Genomic DNA, 20,939 nt, shown 5'->3' on the forward strand with positions numbered 1-20,939 from the left:
ATACGATTTTTAAAACAAAGACGAATTTAAAATTTTGAATTGTCTGTTCTAGTATTGTGATTCTTAGAACACTTTACATTACCTTTTGGACTTAAAACATTATTTTATATAACACTTAGTTTCATGTTACATGCATAATTTAAATACTGAATGTAGTAGACTCAATTATTAAATTACATAATTTGTGGTTTTTCTTGAAGTACCGTTGTTTGACTTTGAGCTGTTGTATAATTCTAAAATTGTACATCATCCACAATTGTGAGGTTCAGGAGGAATGCAGCGCTATCCAGTACTTCATAATAAGACTCAGTACAACGAAACCAGTTTAAAAATTGCATGCTGTTGTTATTTTTGAGTTTATGCTCTTCACTTTTTCTGTCTTTTCCAAGCACTTCGTTTGGAAGATATCCACTTTGTCCTTAATTTTTTGTGAATAGGATCGAAACATAGGCGCATTTAATACTCACGGAAAAGGTGTTTAAACACTGTGGAATCCGCCCGTCTCTACGAGGAGGAATGAAATATTTCGCTCTTGCTGTCTCTGCATCGGGCTTTCCACTTTTCTACGCCGTTTTTTTGTTGGTCATGTCTTCATATTTTTCAAAATTAAATGCTCATAATCCATTTCATATTTCACTGCATAAAATTCGACTGAAATCTATGGATATCTTGAGGCGATAACGAATGTCATAATGCACTTTGGCCATTACCACATACCGGTAAGTTGAGCCGTCGCTTAGTAGAGTACCTATGAAAAACGAGAAGAATAGAGACGTAATTGCTGGTAAGAATACACTGGCGTCGTTGAATTTATTGTTATTCAGATGGAAGTGATAAGAAACGACATTATCAGGTAATAACACAAGTTCTCTGCGTTAACACGTAACAATAATAGAAAACAACACTAACTACAGAATCTTTGCTTGTGCAGCACAAAGTATCTACAGCTGGACGACTTGTCTGGCGTAGAGGTAATAGATGATGTACATTATGCAAACTTTCCTCGTGGAGCAATTGTTTATTAATAAAATACCTCCTGTAGTTCCTCAAACTAGCCTTCACATACGGACGGAAAAATGCGTCAAGGGAAGCTAATTTATTAATAGGCCTCTACGTACAGATAACAGGGAAAAATGTTCCTATGGAAGCATAAAAAATGTGAATATGTACCTGTTTATTTAAAAGACGCTAAGTGAAAGAAGCGGCGTTCCAGTTGCCTCATTCTGCCTTCCGCAGTACCTTTAAATATTTTTTTCAAATTTCGACATGCGAACATATTCGCCCTCTTTTTTAACATTCAACTCACCTTTCATTCGCATAAGTTGCCGTAATTGTTCCTCGCTCATACCAATTAATCCACCGCTATTAGTCGCTCATACCCATCCACTCCCACTTGTCCATTCTCTCACTGTCATTAACTCCCTGTTTCTCTCTATCAGTGCCTCCTGTCTCACTGCCACAGTCCCTTCGTTCTGTCCTACTGCTACTGTCCCCTCTCACTGCCACTGTCACCCTCGTGCTTCCTCTTACCGCTAATATCTCATTCGTTCTTCCTACTGCTGCTCTATTTTCTCACTATCACTTTATCTCTCTTCCTCGCTGTCGTTTTCGTGTACTCTGTTTCTCATTACCACAGACACTCACCCACATCCACTTTCTCTTTCTCTTTATTCCTCCCTCCTCGCTCCCCTCCCCTCTCCCCCACCCCCTCCCCGAGGCACTGTCACTTTCACTCTCTTCCTAGCACTGTTGTAACACTGTCAACTATGTGCCACTGCCACTGTCTCTCTCTGTTTCTCTCATTCTGCCATTGTCTCCTTTGCTCTTTCTATAAGACAGCCATAGTCCACTATCTTCCGGTACTTACCACTTTAACGTCTCATTATTACGGCCAGTGTCTTATTATCTCTCAGAATAAAAATGCGTGAATATGATTACGTGCCAATTTTTTGGGGAAATTTTTAAAGGCGCTGAGGAAGGTAGAATGGGACAGCTGTTATCCCACTTCCAGTCAGTGTCTTTTAAATAAACAGGAACATATTCGCATTTTTTGTGCTCCTCTGGTTCCCTTCTTTTCCCTGCTGCAGCAGGGCATGTAACTTATATGGAAATTGTTGTGACTTGACGGGACAGCCAAGCCACTAGGAGGAAGCCGAAAGGCACGCGTTTAAGCTCACGCAGGCTGGCGTGAGGTCTGGAACAGTTAAGGGAATTTATAGTAGCAAAGAACGTAAGTAACTACTGGAATACTTAACTTTAACTCATAATTGGTGAACATCGGTCTGACGGTACATGCATCACAAGATAAATAGCAAATGATAATGGCGCCTTGCTAGGTCGTAGCAAATGACGTAGCTGAAGGCTATGCTAACTATCGTCTCGGCAAATGAGAGCGTAATTTGTCAGTGAACCATCGCTAGCAAAGTCGGCTGTACAACTGGGGCGAGTGCTAGGACGTCTCTCTAGACCTGCTGTGTGGCGGCGCTCGGTCTGCAATCACTGACAGTGGTGACACGCGGGTCCGACGAATACTAACGGACCGCGGCCGATTTAAAGGCTACCACCTAGCAAGTGTGGTGTCTGGCGGTGACACCACAGAAATAAATGTATTGGTGAGTAAAATTTAGATATGTCACTTATCGGCAACTGAAACACCGAAAAACAAATTTTACACCTCAGCCATGTGATTTACGATTACCGCATGGTTTCCCAGATGATACCGGAGACACTTCACAGCATATTTCTCTGTGTTGCGATCACTTTTTCGCCTCACGCCGGATTTTAAGTGCGGGTTTTACACGTACACGAAGGGTAACTTTGAACTTCTGAATCTCGGAAAAGGATAAAGAAAATTTTCAAGGTTGTTCGAGTTCGGGATCTTAGGAATACTGAATATATTGTAAAAATTTCAGCCGTTTGCTGAGCATAGCCGTCTTAGAATACTAAGCTGGGTTTTGGTCCGCTGGTGACGGCGAAAATACAGAAAGAAGACAAAGTTTTAAACATGGCTGCTTAGTTCAGTGACCGTTTCTAAACTAAAGTTGAAACAAATGAGCCCTCGGTCACTATTATTTTTAGTCTTATTGACCAGGTTTCAACACTCCTAAGAGTGCCTTCATCAGAATTAAAACAATTAAAATGGCCTATAACGTAGCTATAAATTTATAGGAAAAGATATTTATATAAAAAGTGTAAGTACTGACTAACATAAAAGACAGAAGCAGTACTGTTTTAATTCTGATGAAGGCACTCTTAGAAGTGTTGAAACCAGTCAGTAAGACTAAAAATAGTAGTGACCGAGGGCTCATTTGTTTCAATTTTACAGTAAAGAGACCCTTTTTTATGTTTTCCGAGGAATTGCCCATGAACTAATGGTGCCTCCTCAAGTTCCATCAAGTCCACCGGAGACCACATCAAATGCAAAAAGGACTAACCGATTTTCTCCATTTGCCTAAGCAGGAGGAAGTGTGTAATATTCAAAGATAGTGACACCAAAACGATTTTTCTTTTGGATATATAAATGGTCCGTACTCCAACGGATATCCAAAACACTTGACCCTACCTTTTTGTCGGCAACACAACCCGAGTCATGAGCACCACAAAATCCCGTTTTATGCCCGGCATTTTGGAACTCACTAAGTACACGTGGTATCGTATACATACTCATACCAAATATCATAAGAAAACTCGATTATCAGATTAGTAAAAGGCTTTTATAAGTGCAGGATTTCTCATGAATATTATCAATCACCTTGTGGTAGCCTTTCATTGGTAAAAACGGATGATGTGTATTTTGTTAGACAAATTACAATGCGAGGATGTAAGTTATCCGACAACTGGGGAACTTCAGACATCTAAGAAAGCAATACTGTATAACTGTGTCTTTCGAACATGCTGTTACCGTACACAGACGCAAATTACCATAATTAACAGCATGATGTCCTTTTCACAATTCAAAACTTATGTGCATTCTCAAGAATGTAAGTTTTGCATGTAAAACAAAGGGAAACAAAAGTACAGCGTCAGACACTATGTCAGTCAGTAGAAAGTATGGTAGATATAAAATTAACGAGCTCCTTGAACAGACGAAGGCCCAGAGTATGTCGAACAGCCACTGTGAGATCTTCTGTCACACGGCGTCATGAGGATACAGTATGGGGTGACATGTGGTCAGCACACCAGTCTCTCAGCTGTTGTCACGTTTGCAACTTGGACGTTCGTCGGTTGGAGTCACGAATGCTGAGTGCAACCCGCACCAGTCGTCAGCGTGCAACAACCACTCACGAACGGCAGGTAGCAACACTAGACATGTCGGAGGGACACGGAAAACACTGCAGCAATTGTAATGTGGAAACAGAGCGATTAGTTTGCAAAAGGTTCGCGTGCTGCCCTCGTTAAAGTATACCGCACCTGACAGAGTGGCACTATCCAAACTGGCATCGAGGCAACCGTGTTGCATCATGAACCATAAATGATAGTGTGAACGACGGCTGCGGAGAGGTGTACAGGCGAGTAGACGTTCAATTGATGAGTAGTTTACTGGCCAGATGAACCAAGGGGCTACCAACAGTGTCTCATCAATGACCGTTCAGCGAACGTTGCTGCGTGTGGACCTCCGCAGCAGGCACCTGGTTAGCACATCAATGCTGACTGCTATTCATCGTCGACGAAGGCAGGGTTTTACACGCCAGTACCGCAGTTGGACGGCCACTGAGTGACGACAGCTGGCTTCTTTAGATGAATCAAGTTCTATGCTCCATCATACAAATGGCCGTTGGCTTATATGACCCTCCAACATTAGTCGGAAGGATCCAGGCCGGAGGGAGGAGCATTATGGTCTTGGGGACGTTTTCGTGATATTCCGTGTGTGATCTTGTTATTCTCGAAGGCACAATGGATCAATACAAGTATGCATCTGTTCTCGGGCACCACGTCCACCTCTATCGGTAGTTTGTTTGTTCATCTAAACGGTGGCACCTACGAGCAGCACAGTGGAACGTGTCACACAGCTCACAACGTAATTGCGTAGTTCGCAGAGCATCAGTATGAGTTTATCGTACTCCCCTGGCCACTGAACTCCCCGGATTTAAATCCAGTCGCAAATCTGTGGGACCACCTCGATCGGGCTGTACACGCCACGGAACCTAGCCCAGAAACCTAGCACAGCTGGCCGCTGCTCTGGAGTCAGGATGGCTCCACATACCTCTCAGTACCTTCCACAACTTCACTGACTCTCTTCTGCACGTCTCGTAGCGATTTGTGCCACAAAAGGTTCTTATTCAGGCTTTTGAACGGTGGTCACGTTAATGTGATTGAACAGTGCTTTTCTGGCGTGTTGAGGCCTGTGTTTGTATCAGTTTTTGTGGTCTCTGGGACTTAATCTTTCAACAAGATGATGCAAGGCCGCATGTTGTCCGTGTTGTCCTGACCTGCCCTCTTCAGTACATTCTCCGCATCTCCCAGCTATTGCAAACATCTGCTCATGAGTTGCTGAAACTCTGACACGCCACAGCCCCCCCCTCCCCCCCCCCCCCCAGCCATTACGCTTGATTAACTTTTTGTAAAGAGTGGAAGCAGCATGGAATGTCGTACCCGCATCTTTCTCCCAGCTCACTGTTCTGTCATGTTAGAACCGTTGTTGTTACTATACAGGGTGAGGCAGCTAAGTCATAATACCCATTGTATCTCCCCAACAGTAATAGATACAAAGATGCCGTTTGGACAGTGAATTGCAGGGCCAGGGGCTACTTGAATAGATCGCATTTCATGTTTGTGCTATTTTTTTATTACAGAGATATGAGGCCATCTTTGTTTTTTTTTAATGGAACCTTATGTTAAATTTTAGCGTAATATAATTGGATGGTTTCAAATATGTATCACAATATTTAGGCGAATAGTTTTTGAGACACAGATAAGTTCTCGTATGGTGTTTGTCCTTAATGTACAATGTCTTGACAGATTTTGCCCGTAATAACTGAAGGCACATCGGCGGATGAGGTAAATGCGTGTTCAAAGAAGTCAGCCATATGGCAACATTTTAAAAAATTTAATGTAAAAACAAATCTGTTCATGCAACTGTTCAGTGACGCAGAAGCTACACAATACGCGGGATGTCCTCCTCAAAATCGGTGAAGATCGTATTCATACAGATGCCAAGGCATGATTACATTACATCGTGAATTCTGTAGTATTGTACACAGTACATAAGACTTAGTGAGCAAAGTTTATCGTGAACTCCAAGAAGATATGAGAAATAACGGACGGTTGAGTGGGAGGGAAATTATGGAGCCGACTAATGAATTTGTGAGACAGATAACTCAAACAATTAGGTCGCAAGTAGGAGGAGATATTGTAGAGTACCTCTCTGTTGATAATATCACAGACACTGAGCAAGTCATATCTTACTCTATGAAGTTTCTTAACTTTTTGAAATTGTCAGCAGTGTCTTCTTATAAAGCGAGTTTAAAGTTTAGTGATCCAGTCCCCTTAGTGATAAATCTTGGTGCGACCGTAATGTGTTCAACCCGGGTGTAAGCCGGTTCGAATCCTGGTAGTGAAAAAGAAAAAAAAAACAGACTTTGCGTCAACGTCCTGGTTTAAATACGAAAACTCTCCGCAGTGTCTCATGAAGTGAGGGCATATGACATTGTTAGTTATCTGTCCGTCGGATGAGGACGTTTAGCTTGGCGGCACCCATGATGCTATTTACGAGGAGTAAGTTACGTGCTGGCTCCGGATTTCACCGTCTCCCTTCTCTCATTATCATCATAATCATCATCATACAACACAAACTTCACACTACAGTCCACGCAAAAACACACACACATACACACACACACACACACACACACACACACACTCGCATACACACGCATTACGTATATGCAGTCTTACAAATACTGCAATGGAGCTTGTTGTAAACAGTAAATAAAAGAATAAAAGACAGTGTGTGTAATGGTACCCGCTTCCAAATTACACATCTGGGGCCAAATATTTTAGGGCTATTACAATGAACTCAGCTAAAGGAAAAAGTGTTTCGATTCAACAAATCTCAATTATTCCGACGGATCTGTCTTTTGAATTTAAAAGATTACAAATGTCGCTGAACATTGTTTATGTAATGGCCATAAATAAAGCCGAAGGGCACACTCTCAAAGTTGCCGGTGTTCTTTTAGGTAAAAACTATTTTTTTCTCGTGGACAGTTGTATGTGGCATGCTGACTTGTGCCAAACTCATAAAATATCTATGTCCTTGAAAAAGATGGCAAGACGAAAAACATTGTTTATACAACTCTGTTAAAATCTTGCAATAAATAATTGATAACAAAGAAATTTTTTCGTAGTTTTTAATACTTTTAACTATGATTCGACATATGAAAAAAAATAAAAAGACTTTCATTATGTGCCTATGCACATTTATTCATACAAACATTTATGCATACACACACATGTACATATCTATACCACTATATACACAGATATTTTTAAATTACTAACATACTGCCTCACCATCACTTATCATAACAAAATTATTGATGTGCTAACGCAGCCACAGGTAAAAGCTATATAATCCTTGCCTCTTTATCTTACATACGCTTATATGGTGAGAAATAAAAATACTCGTAGCTCTAGAAGGACTGATGTAGAAACTATTGTGACACTGGACAACAAATTTGAAGTGAAATTGTCTAAATTGCATGATTTTGAGTTAGCTATATTTATTTCAGTATAAAATGATACAAAATCATCATCTTCGTGAATATTTAGCTCTAGTTTTTTTAAGTTATCTATGTTTTTGTATAAATAACTCACTAACTAAATATGCATTCATGTTCCAAGATCCAGCATAACAAACTTTAAGTGAATAATTACTTGAATTATATTATGTTTTATGCACTGATAAATTTTCAGTGCCACTCTGGAAGTCCAAAAGTAAAAAATTAAGAAAAAACGAAGATGATAATATTACATGAATGAAAATACTTTGTAAGTCTACTTTGTGCCAGCAGTATGTAAAGCACAAAAAATATAAATTAATTGGTCATAAATGTATACAAATGATTACAAATATTAAATGTCCATATGTACAATTACATATTTTGTTCAGAGATAAATTCAGAAGACGACCATTTTCGCTTAGCTTGACGTTTATATACATACTCGGGAACATCCCTTATGACAGTCCAGCAGTAATCTGCTAACATAGTAGGACTCCACTTTCCGGCATACCTCTTCTGAAATGTGACAATATCTTGATGAAATCGCTCTCCATGTTCATCACTTACTGCACAACAATCTTTGGGGAAGAAGTCAAGATGATTATGTAAGAAATCCCACTTCAGTGGCACGTTGCAACCAAGTTGTTCATAAGAGACAACATGTTATCTACAATCTCCTTGTAATTTATTGCTCGTTTGTTCCTTAAGAATCGTAAACAGACTGTCTTAAAACATTTCCATGCATGCTTCTCATCACCTTGTATGATTCCATCAAAAGTATGGGCTCCAAAAAGCTCTTGAATCTAAAAAGATGCCCTCGTTTACTTTGGTATCAATTAAGAAAGGGAATTTTTGCCTTAAGTACTTAACCGCATCACCATCTTTGTTCATTCCCTTAAAGTTTTTCATGAGGCCCAACTTGATGTGCAAGGGCCGGAGCAGAATCTTTTTAGGGTGTACTAGACGTTCACTCTTAATGTTCTTTATACCTGGTAGACGACATTTTATGGTGGGATATTCATGTTTACTGTAATGAGATGCACGAGCTCGCTAACTGCATACCTCATAGCAGTGCAAGCACTTTCAAGTAACCACAAATCTCTAATATGATCACTTAACTCATTTTGATACAATTTTTGTGGATCGTCAGTTGATGATATATTTGGAAGAAACTCTGGGTCTTGTGACGTACATGGTTCAGAACATTCAGAATCTCCATCAGAAGTAATCTCGTACTCTGTTGGTGGTTCAGGTATTGGCAATCCTACCCCATGTAGAACTGGACGTATGGCAGATGGAATGCTAGAATAGTTCACTGTCCGCTTCTTGCTCTTAGATATTCCATTCCTGATAGGAGGAACCATACAAAAGTAGCAGTCACTGATATGATTAGTTGGCTCACGCCAGATCATGGGCACTGCAAAGGGCATTGAACGTCCTCTGCCACGCATCCAGTTCCTGAGGTTGCTGGCACAAGTGATGCAGATCACATGTGGAGCCCAGGGTTTATTCTGATCGCCTATTTTGCACCCAAAATAACAACATTAAGCTTTTTTAATCAATGGTGTTATTTGCTGTTTTTGTGAAGCAAATGTCACTTCTCCACACACATAGCAAAACGTGTCAGCATTGTTAACACAAACTCGTGGCATTTTTGTTCACTTCAATAGCAGTCAACTTTAACAACTGGTAGTTAATCTGTAAACAAATGTGCAAAATTATTACAGGCATTAATAGAGTCACTGAAATTTAAAGAGGAGGAAGACAAAAAAATCACTGAAATTGATATAAAAATGAAACTTCCTGGCAGATTAAAAGTGTGTGCCGGACCGAGACTCGAACTCCCGAGTTCGAGTCTCGATCCGGCACACAGTTTTAATCTGCCATGAAGTTTCATATCAGCGCACACTCCGCTGGAGAGTGAATATCTCATTCTGGTGATATAAAAATGTTTATATCCAAAATCTTGCGCACAGCTAAGACCAAGGACAATAATATAATCCAGTGTTACTAGTTATTATGAATTTGACAAACCATTATAATTTTTTATTTTAAACTTAACATAAAAATCCGTACATAACTATTTCACCGGTGGAAAATGAAAACTAGAGCTAATTTTGAATTGTCTTTGTGCTGTTCGCGATCAACAAATTAGAACTGATAGGAATTGGCTATTTTCATTCGATATACATTTTCGTTGTTGCAAAGTGTAATTAAAGACACAGTATACTTGAATGCTTGTGGTGTTTTCAGATTATTATTCTGTCTGTGAATTAATGTAAAAGTATTAATAATTTATAATTATGGGTTTTCTTTTGAAATTATTTTGCAGATCTGAATACACATCGGCTAGAGATTGCCAAGAAACTGGGGGTGGATGCAACCGTCAGAGTCTGTGAAGGCATGGAAGAGACACAAATAGCGGCCGAGGTGCAGTGTCAGCTAGGGGGACCCGCCCATGTTACCATCGAGTGTTGTGGCACCGAATCTTCGATCAAGCAGGGCTTACTGGTAAGTTTACTTGTCTCTTTCATTCCGTCAGAATCAATTACAACAGAATGCAGCAGAGTATGGAGGAACTGCCTTGACGTACAATACTCCACTACAGAGTTACTACAAATTACAAATTACTGTTATCTTAAGATTATTTGAAGGAGTGATATAGATGTAAATGAGCCAAAATATTATGATCACCTGCTTCATAGCGTGTTGGTCCATCTTTGAAATACAATACAGCAGCGATTCTGCGTGACATGGATTCGACAAGTCATTGGTAACGATCACTCAGTTCGAGTAAATTAAGCAGCTGGTGGTTTGTTGACGCGGAGCTGGCACCTGATAGTGTCCCAAACGTAATTCATCGGACTAAAATGAGGCGAATTTGGTGGCCAAGGAATCAACTGGAGTTCACTATCATGCTCCTCAAACCATTGGATAAATTGTCACATCTTTCCTGCTCACAACAGTCAACGGATCTCTGTATTATTGAGCCTTTGTGGTCTTCTGGAGAGAAGGACGCGTGATCGGTATCCATCTCCAACGTCGTTACGTGAAGTTTCCACTATTTTGCAGGACGACTGGTATAAAATTCGCTTGAAAGCCATACAGGACCTTTATTACTCCATTTCAACAGGATTCTGGCCTTGTGGAATGGACAGTAATCCTTCTGGAAGATGCAGTTGGAAGGGGTTTATTTCAATAAATGATAATGAGGGATTCTAGACGGGTCCGCCAAATGTCGGGGTTTTTTAACAAGAATGCTTTTACTTGTTTACTTTCCCTGTTGGATCGGGTCGTTGGCTCTGACTGAAGGCCTGTTATGAGACCCAACCTCTTAATTAAAACTGTCCCTTTTCTAATTTTGATTAATATTTAATAACTAAATAGTGTTCAGGGAACTGATCACTACTAAACAAACAAGGATAGCACTGAACACATTTATTGAACAATAATCTTCCTAACATCAAACTGAACACTGACATACATTTATAAGTCATAAAATCAAGCTAGTAATGGCAATGGCCCTTAAATTCCAAAACTAACTCTTAAGGTCGGATAACGCATCTGTACTTCTTATTTTATACTCTCTCCCCTTGTCAGACGCCATAAAATACGTCAGACAAAGCTGCTTCAATTACCAAATTCTCAATAAGAGCGTGGCTGGAAAACTGAGCTCAGGTAATCACAGGCGTGCGTAATATCGGATTAAATGCCGAAGCCGAGCATCACGTTACCAAATGCAGCGTTGTGGACAGGTCAGCAAGCTGCCGATGGCGTCTGCGTCGTCGAGGAGCCTCAATTGTAGCAAAAATGAATTTATTTTCGAGAACAGGCTTCCTGTTCGTAAACTCCTATTCAAAAGCTAATTCTGCTTTCTTTCCAATCGTCTCGCACTCGGTAAGACGGGACTAACCAGCCCAAAGGCGGAATCCAGTAACGTCTTTGATAAAGTATGGCTCAAGGAAATTGCTCTGCTCCTGTCTGCTCCCTGTGACACAGTATTCCAAACCGTAATTAGCAGAATCAGCCTGTCTCTAACGGTAAAACATGACAGTTCCCCTAACTGAATACTAGTTTCATTTGCAGCTGGCAGACTTATTCAAAGTCCTGCGCAGCACACTGAAAAGAATTAACTCTCCTACAGCAGAGCCGAAAGCACGACGTCCGCTCGCTACAGGAGCTAAGACGCTTCTCCCCTGATAACAGCTCCAAAAGCTTCCCTCTGCAAAATCAGCACCCCCACGCTATTTTTCGAGCTGGCCAATCCCGTGGCTCTAGACCAGCACAGTTCGCTCCCACTATTATTTCCTGGCTTCTTCCAGCCAATCAAAACATTCCGCACCTGACTGCGCCTAGAATGTTCTGAAACAAACTGAAACTCCGTTCAAAATTGAACCCACCAATCGTGTCTCTCTGTTCGCCCTCGCGCGGGAAAAGGTCATTGCACTAGCTTAACCGCGTTTCTTAGAAAGCCCCAGAAAACGTTAAGACTCGTGGGAAGGCTCCCTTAGCCGGCAGCTCATCTCGACATAGTGGCGTCGGCGTAACGCCCAGCGCCAACGAGGCGCCGTCCCTCGAAGGCCTGCCTCTGTTGTCCGCGCTATGGGTGCCTACCTGCACTGGCGGCGCGTCTCCCCCAGTGGCACGCTTTCGCATGCCGACTCGTAATGGTCGGTTGTAGACTTCCGCACTCCTTTGCCCTGCCTTTGAGCAGTGCCGCTCGTCCGCGCCAGCCAAACTCCGTGAAAATATCACCTGAACCCCGACTTCATGCAACATGCGAATTTCTTAAAGTTAATACGCGTCTTATGCCTTCTGATACTCCCTATATTAATTTCAATAGGCTGATTGCCTGATAAATAACATAATAACCCATATCTCACTCGTCTTTGCAACGATTATTATATTACAGTAAGGTGCAAAATACTGCTACTTTACACAGTCAACGTAGGGAAGATCTCAAGTATGAAGGGATGCGTGCGCTCTGCAATAATGTTCACATGAACAACAACTGTCGTGGTACCTTCGATTATTACTACAGGTCCCAAGGAAGCCCAAATGACTGTTCCCCTTAGCAAAATACTGCCTCCACTGACCTGCGTCCGTGGCATGGTGCCGTTCGCCTGGATGATGAATTATCAGAATACGACCGTCGACCTGGTGTAAGAATAAAAGTAACTGATCCTACCAGGCGATGTATTTCCACTGATTCACTGTTCAATCTCGATGCCCATTGCATTGACGATTTCGTAGAGCCAACATGGGAACACGTATGAGTCATCTGCTGTGGAAGCACATGTTAAATAATATGCGCCGAATGGTGTGCTTCGAAACCCTTTTGCTTACTGCGATGTTATACTCTGTCATCAGATCTGCCACATATCGCCGCCGGGTAATTTTTCAACCTCCATGTTCTGTGAATGGCGTGGACGTCCAACACCGTGTATTCTCAGAATTTAATATTTGCAGCCATTCTTCCATAGTTGCTGCTTCAGTTATTTTTATTACGAAGATCAGAATAAATATTACCAGTGTTTTGCAACATACTATTTATTTTGCTTTAAACCAAACATGTTTCGCCCATTAGGTACTAGATATTATCAGTGGTTTATAAAATAAAAGATAATTGTTTCACCCTACCTATTTTGTTACAATAAATGCAGCGTTCACTGGCAGGCCATTTAGATTACCGATTTATCCCTCGCTTTAATGTTTTGTATTCTTTTCGTATCCGCATTGGCTTTTGTTTATGTACAGTATGAACACAATACAAGCTTCCAGTCAACCATAATTCTAAATAAGGCATTTCACTGGACGTAACTTTGCTGATACGCACTACACCTGACCTTAATGCAGACTTACACTGCTGGCCATTAAAATTGCTACATCAAGAAGAAATCCAAATGATAAACGGGTATTCACTGGACAAATATACTAGAACTGACATGTGATTACATTTTCACGCAATTTGGGTGCATAGATTCTGAGAAATCAGTACCCAGAACAACCACCTCTGGCCCTAATAACGACTTTGATACGCCTGGGCACTGAGTCAAACAGAGCTTCGATGGCGCGTACAGGTACAGCTGCCCATGCAGCTTCAACATCATACCACAGTTCATCAAGAGTAGTGACTGGCATATTGTGACGTCGGAAACGTGATGGTACCCATCACAACAACGTTTCACCAGGCAACGCCGGTCAACTGCTGTTTGTGTATGAGAAATCGGTTGGAAACTTTCCTCATGTCAGCACTTTGTAGGTGTCGCCACCAGCGTCAACTTTGTGTGAATGCTCTGAAAAGCTAATCAATTGCATATCACAGCATCTTCTTCCTGTCGGTTAAATTTCGCGTCTGTAGTACGTCATCTTCATGGTGTAGCAATTCTAATGGCCAATAGTGTAACTAACGGATCGTGGGAGCTGTAAAGGCTAGCTGTGGAGTGGGATACTGGATTGAGGAGGGAAACTGGATGGGTGGTACGATAGTGGACGCACATGTGTGAAAACAATAGGGTTCACATGTTATCGCTTTATTGATCATTAATTGCAAATGTTGTACTAATGTACAACAATGTATAATCAGTAAATATAACCCCAACATTAAGCACATTCCCAATGTGCGCCCCTATATAAAAGCCATCATTACACTGCGATGGCAAAAGTCGTGGGGTACCACCTAATATTGTGTCGACCTCATTTTACCTGGTGTAGTGGAGTAAGTCGACGTACCATGAGCTCAACAAGTCGTTGGAAGTCCGCTGTAGGAATATTGAGCCATGCTGGTCCTATGAAATGAAATGAAGTCCCATGCTTCTTTACAGAGCGTAGGGAAACGATGCGGGAGACCCGCACCGCCTTACTAGGCAAGTGCTGGTCCTATAGCCAGCCATAATTGCGAAAGTGTTTCCGGTGCAGGATTTTGTGCACGAGCTGACCTCTCGATTATGACCCATAAATGCTGGATGGAATTCATGTCGGGCGATCTGGGTGGCCAAACCATTCGCTCGAATTGTCCAGAACGTTCTTCAAACCAATTACGAACAATTGTGGCATGTTGATATGAGGCACTGTCATCCATAAAAATTTCATCGTTGTTTGTGAACATGACGTCCATGAACGGCTGCAACCGGTCTACAAGCAGCCGAACGTAATGATCGGTCCAGTTTGACCAGAGGACTCAGTCCATTCCATATCAACACAGCCCACGCCATTATGGAGCCACCACCAGCTTGCAGAGCGCCTTCTTGACAGCTTGGGTCTATGGCTTCATGGGGACTGCGCCACACTCGACCCTACGAGCAGCTTTTATCAGCTGAAATCGGGACTCACCTGAACAGTCGTCTAGGGTCCAGCCGATACGGTCAAGAGTCCACGAGAGGCGCTATCGAGCTGTTAGCCCATTAACCCCAAGTTTGGCCGCACTGCCCTAATGGATACGTTCGCCGCACGTCCCACTTTGATTTATGAGGCTATTTCGCGCACTGTTGCTTCTCTCTCAGCAATGACAACTATTCGCAAACGCCGCTGCTCTCGTTCGTTAAGTGAAGACCGTCGGCCACTGTGTTGTCTACGGTGAGAAGTAATGACTGAAACTTAGTATTTTCGACGCGCGCTTGACGCTGGATCTCGGAATATTGAATTTCCTAACGATTCCCGAACTGGAATGTCCCATGCATGTAACTGCAACTACCATTTCGCGTTAAAAGTCTGTTAATTCCCGTCGTGCTGCCGTAATGAGATGGGAAACCTTTTGACATGAATCACCTGACTACAAATGATAACTTCGCCGATGCACTCCCTTTCGTATCTTCTGTATGCGACACTCGCACCATTTGTAGGTGTGCATAGCGCTATCCCATGACTTTTGCAACCTCAGTGTGGTTAGTGTTAATGTGGATTTAAAATACACTGCTGCACTTAGAAATGGCAACGGCCTAGCCGCAGTGGGTACACCGGTTCCCGTGAGATCACCGAAGTTAAGCGCTGTTGGACGTGGCCGGCACTTGGATGGGTGACCATCCAGCCGCCATGCGCTGTTGCCATCTTCCGGGGTGCGCTCAGCCTCGTGATGTCAATTGAGGAGCTATTCGACCGAATAGTAGCCGCTTCGGTCAAGAATACCATCATAACGACTGGGGGAGCGATGTGCTGACCCCACGCCCCTCCTATCCGCATCCTCCTCTGAGGATGACACGGCGGTCGGATGGTCCCGGTAAGCCACTCGTGGTCTAACGACGGAGTGAGTGCACTTAGTAATACAGTTGATATCAGAAGCAGACTCACTGAGTTTAGCTCGTTGGAAGCAGAAGTGCCCTGATGGTTATGTATCTATTCAGCATGGCACAAAGTGCTTTTCTATGGATTTGCTTTTTGCTGAGAATGCTTTGGACTCTTCATCGTTGGGAGATTATTAGAAGAGTGCATTGCTTTTGCGTTAGTCACATCAGTTAAGATGTTTAATATAGCACCATTATAGTATTAGGCGGGGCGACCAAGGTTTCGGATCAAGAGCCACGGCTTTCATAGCGTTAAGCCTAGCTGCAGACTTTCCCCGCCGCCGCGCCACGCTGTCTGAGCGAGAGGAGGACGACGAGGGGAAAACTTCGAAAGTGCCACATTCAGATGGCAACGCAGTATCACTGTATACGACTTGGTTTTATCTTTCACATTTTTCAACAACGTAGATGACAAGGAACACATATTTCCTGTATTATTTATTTTTAACTCGCTGAAGACATAATTTTGATCTGGTAGAAACTGTCGGCATACGGACAGACGTAGACAATTTCAGAGGTTTGCGCATTCAGGTTGCCAGGTAATCGTCACTTACTTAGTTTCATAATCTAGAAGAGTTTTTCACACACATATGTTGATGAAAGTAAGACAGCACTTTTGCTAAATCATATGGGGACATGGGACCTCTACCTGAGGACGACAATGTAGACATGCTGGACAGTTTTAACGTAAAATAATTCCCTTTTAAATCGGGAATTGCACTGCAGAACAGTCAGTTCCATCTGATGATACACATGTATGCTTTCAACTGAAACGGCACTCGGTCCAGAAAACAGCTTGAAAACAAGTGTAAGATTTGCAGTGCCCTCAAAATGTTTACGAAACTGTCTTTGTAATTGTTTCAAGGTCAAAACGAATTTGTCAAAACTTGCATTTCAATTAACTCTAGTGAAATTATGGAACTAGATTGAGTTTGTCAGAAACTGCTCTTTCTGCAAAGGAATTTTCTATTTAAATGTATCCCTATCTAATCAGAAACCTTGCAGTGTATCACTGTGGACAGTGTGCAGTCAAGCCCACTTAAAATACGAGGTCAGCAATCCATCCGGATGTTTTAATTTTCGTTCCTGCACTCCTTTTTTCTTCATAAATTCAACAATAGCGGGTTTAAAATCGAAAAATCGTTCCAGGCTTGCCTCTTATCTTAACCAACTTACTTTGCATTAATATTTAAAGTCTCCATGCCCTTATTTCAGTTCCATCGAAAACTGTTTCAACTGACAGTGGAATAATACGTGTGTGTTCTAAAATTTTACTATTCGTCCCACCAATTTCTTAACGCCTTTCATGCCTAAAAATTTAGCACAAAATGATTATTGCTCTTTCATTGTCAACTAAATCTTTAAATTCTTGCTACATGATATTGTAATGTCGTTTCGTAGCAAATTTTCAGTACCTATCGATCATGCGACTACATAAAAGATACTGAGAATTCCGGTCCCTCACTTCTGTCAGTTTTAAAGGCTTGTGATGACAGATCACTAGACTGCCTCTTTTTGTGCAAACAGCCACTTGGTCTGTGAACGTCCTTCATACCACGGACAAATTGAGAAGGGTAAACGGAGTTGACACCACGATTCCGTTGAACTGATGAGAGTTGTGCCGACCGAAAACTGCCTTACTGCAGTATTAAATGGACTGTCACGCTGTACCGAATATTTCCGGAAAGAACCGAGCAAAGCCGGGAAAGGCTGAGCCACAGCTCACACGTAGCCTACACACCCGACTTGCCAGCTTTTTGGCACGCCGTGACCGGCCCTGGTGTATGAGGATGTCTTGTAAAATAAACTAATTTCTTGGGAACTGCTTATTGGAATTTACGAAAATAGAATCAAACACCCACTTGCCTATCGTTTGCTGCCCATCGACTCTTTGCACTGTACCAGTCGAATTCAGCAAACAAAAAAATCTCTTTAAATATCCGTCACAAAGTTGATGACGGTCATATCTTAGGGATTGGACCTCACCCTCTAAGGTGGGAAGACTGACGGACAACAATACAAATTTCGTTGTGGACACCGATTTTGGCCAAACTATGCAGTTGTTAACTAATTTTGCCTTCTAGTTTATATGAGGCTTGTAACTGCAGTAGTGGCAACTATTTATTTACAATTTACACAAAACAGATACAAGATGCAAAGTTTTACTGTTCTTCAAAGTAGTTATCAGCATGTGTAGAGCCTGTCTCCAGCAATATGGAAGTCGTAGGACATCCTTGGCAGCGCCGATGCTGACGAATCTCTGTAACAGTTCGAAGCGAATGCCATAAAATGCTTCCTTCAATTTAAGAATCAAACCGAAGCCACAAGGGGAGTGGGGTGGGTGATACAGGACTTCCCAGCCCCATCAATCGGACAAATCAGTCACAACTTGGGCCATATGTGTCCGAGCACTGTTCTGCAAAATGGTGGGCACCGGCTGTGTTCCAAACGTAAACAGAGGAGAGGCAGAGAGGCATAAGTGGCTACATTTTCTGAATGACCCGTCTACCATTTTCCACGACAATACTAGGGCGCATGTGGTGCAAGTGGTGACTGATTTGTTCGATCGATGCGGCTGGAAAGAGCTCTCCCACCACACTCTCCAGACTGAAGCTCTTGTTACTTCAGCTTGATTCCTAAGATGAAGAAAGCTCTTCATGGTATTCGCTTCAGAACTGTTAACGGTGATTCGTCTGTCGACAGACCTCTCTTCTCGAACTGTTAACACAACTGGCGCACTTAGGTTATCATACTACCTCCAAATCGCTGGTAATGGGCTGTATACAATGCTGGTGACTACTTTGGAGGACAGTAATACTTCGAAAGATGTATCTATTTTATACAAGTTCTAAATAAATAGTTGTCACTATTAATTTTCTAACCCTTGTTGTCTTCACTAGAGCAGATTTTTGTCCGATGTAAATTTCTAGCAATCTACACCCTACATTTACGTGATTACTTTGCTATTCACAATAAAGTGCCTGGTAGAGGGGTCAATGAACGACGCGCGGGAAAAACGAGCACTTAAATTTTTCTGTGCGATCCCTGATTTCTCTTACTTTATCGTGATGATCATTTCTCCCTATGTAGGTGGGTGCCAACAGAATGTTTTCGTAATCGGAGGAGAAAACTGGTGACGGAAATTTCATGAGAAGATCCCGTCGCAACGAAAAACGCCTTTGTTTTAATGACTGCCACTCCAATTCACGTGTCATGTCTGTGGCACTACCTCCCCTACTTCACGGTAATACAAAACGAGCTGCCCTTCTTTGTTATTTTTCGACGTTATCCATCAGTCCCATCTGATGCGGATCCCACACCGCACAGCAATACTCCAGAATAGAGCGGACAAGAGTGGCGTAAGCAGTCTCTTTAGTAGACTTGTTGCACCTTCTAAGTGTTCTGCCAATGAAACGCAGTCTTTGGTTTGCTCTACCCACAATATTACCTATGTGATCGTTCAAATTTAGGGTATTTGTAATTGTAAACCCTAAGTATTTAGTTGAATTTACAGCCATCAGATTTGTAATCGAAATTTAGCGGATTTCTTTTAGTACTCATGTGAATAACTTCACACTTTTCTTTATTCAGGGTTAATTGCCACTTTTCGCACCATACAATAAGCATAATATTGTAATTTTGCCCACAGGCTACGCGCTATGGAGGCACCTTCGTTCTTGTGGGTGTGGGCACTGACAACGCACGCTTGCCTCTCACTCCCATATTCCATGAAGTGAGATTTATTGGATCTTTCCGTTACTCCAATGCGTAAGTGCTTGTTTATTATAAAGTTGGAGACTTCAACAAACTACTGCATATAGTTAAGAGTTTTAATAACAGTGCTGTTATTCCTTAACAGTACCATGTCTGCTTCTTATTAGAACTATGACGTTTACTTCAGTAATGACATGCACCTCTTCCAGACATCTTATTCAGTTCATTACATTCACCCAGTTGCAACTGTATAAAGAATTAAATTCACAAAGTAAGAGTATCTATGGAGTGAGCATAGAAATTCTTCAACCACAAAGAGAAATGAAATTACAATTAAATTCAGACCATTAGCTGCTTAGAGGCGTTGATAAATATCAACAGGGACAGTTAAAAACGTGTGCCCCGACCGGGACTCGAACCCGGGATCTTCTACTTATAGAGCAAACTCCCTATCCCACTGAACCACGGAGGACAGAGGGGATAGTGCGACTGCAGGGACTTACTATCTCTGCCACGCTCCGTGTGAGACCCACATTTCCAACTCTCTGTCCACACACTACACTTGTAGTGTCCCTGCCCACTATACCCATTACCTGCGGTAGTCAATCTACCGATTCCCGTAAGAGTTCGGGCTATGTGAGTGCACCCACACTGAAGAAGATCATTGGCCGGTAAGTCTTATCTATATGAAGATGTTATCTGTTCTTTCGGACATGTCCAAGTTTCATTTTAGCATGGTAGGAAGCCATTTAGAAATGACTAGGCAGCATAATTTATTGAACCAGGGTTCGGCAGTACATAGCCTAAAAAATTTCTTTGGTTATCCGTTCTTTTCTGTAACAAAAAATAGCGATATCAGAGCTGTGACGCTTGTTGCAAACAAGTGAAATGACCTCTCGTGCATTTCTTCAAAGCTGTTCGCCAAATTCATTCCATGTACCGAATGCATATTAAGATATTTATAAAACGCACCTACAGAGTCCATGATACTTTTGAATGGGATTTGCCATTGTTAGAAATATAGTAACATTGAAAATCTACAGTGCACTTACGGACAGAAACCGTGAGCCTCACTATAGTCACGTGACTTTTCGAGTCAAAGAAACTGGCCGAGACTCCGTCTGGAGTTGGAGACTCCGTCTGGCGCATGTCCTTTAATTAAGATCACATCTGCAATTTCGGTGTTGATTCTGATGAGATCAAATGATTAGGACAACACAAACGCCAA

General features: G+C 42.0%; 1 protein-coding gene across 1 annotated transcript in view; it reads left to right on the forward strand.

The window, feature by feature from the left end:
- The window catches only part of LOC124620105 (sorbitol dehydrogenase-like), a gene marked incomplete at its 5' end in the record, with an annotated part of 151,900 nt that overhangs the window by 33,794 nt on the left and 97,167 nt on the right, over positions 1-20,939 (forward strand). Inside the window, 2 exons of the mRNA XM_047146774.1 lie at positions 10,051-10,229; positions 19,647-19,765. Coding sequence (XP_047002730.1) covers positions 10,051-10,229; positions 19,647-19,765 — 298 coding nt within the window. The remainder of the gene's footprint in view (positions 1-10,050; positions 10,230-19,646; positions 19,766-20,939) is intronic.

This window comes from Schistocerca americana, chromosome 6 (genome assembly GCF_021461395.2).
Source record: "Schistocerca americana isolate TAMUIC-IGC-003095 chromosome 6, iqSchAmer2.1, whole genome shotgun sequence".
Taxonomy (NCBI): Eukaryota; Metazoa; Arthropoda; class Insecta; order Orthoptera; family Acrididae; genus Schistocerca; species Schistocerca americana.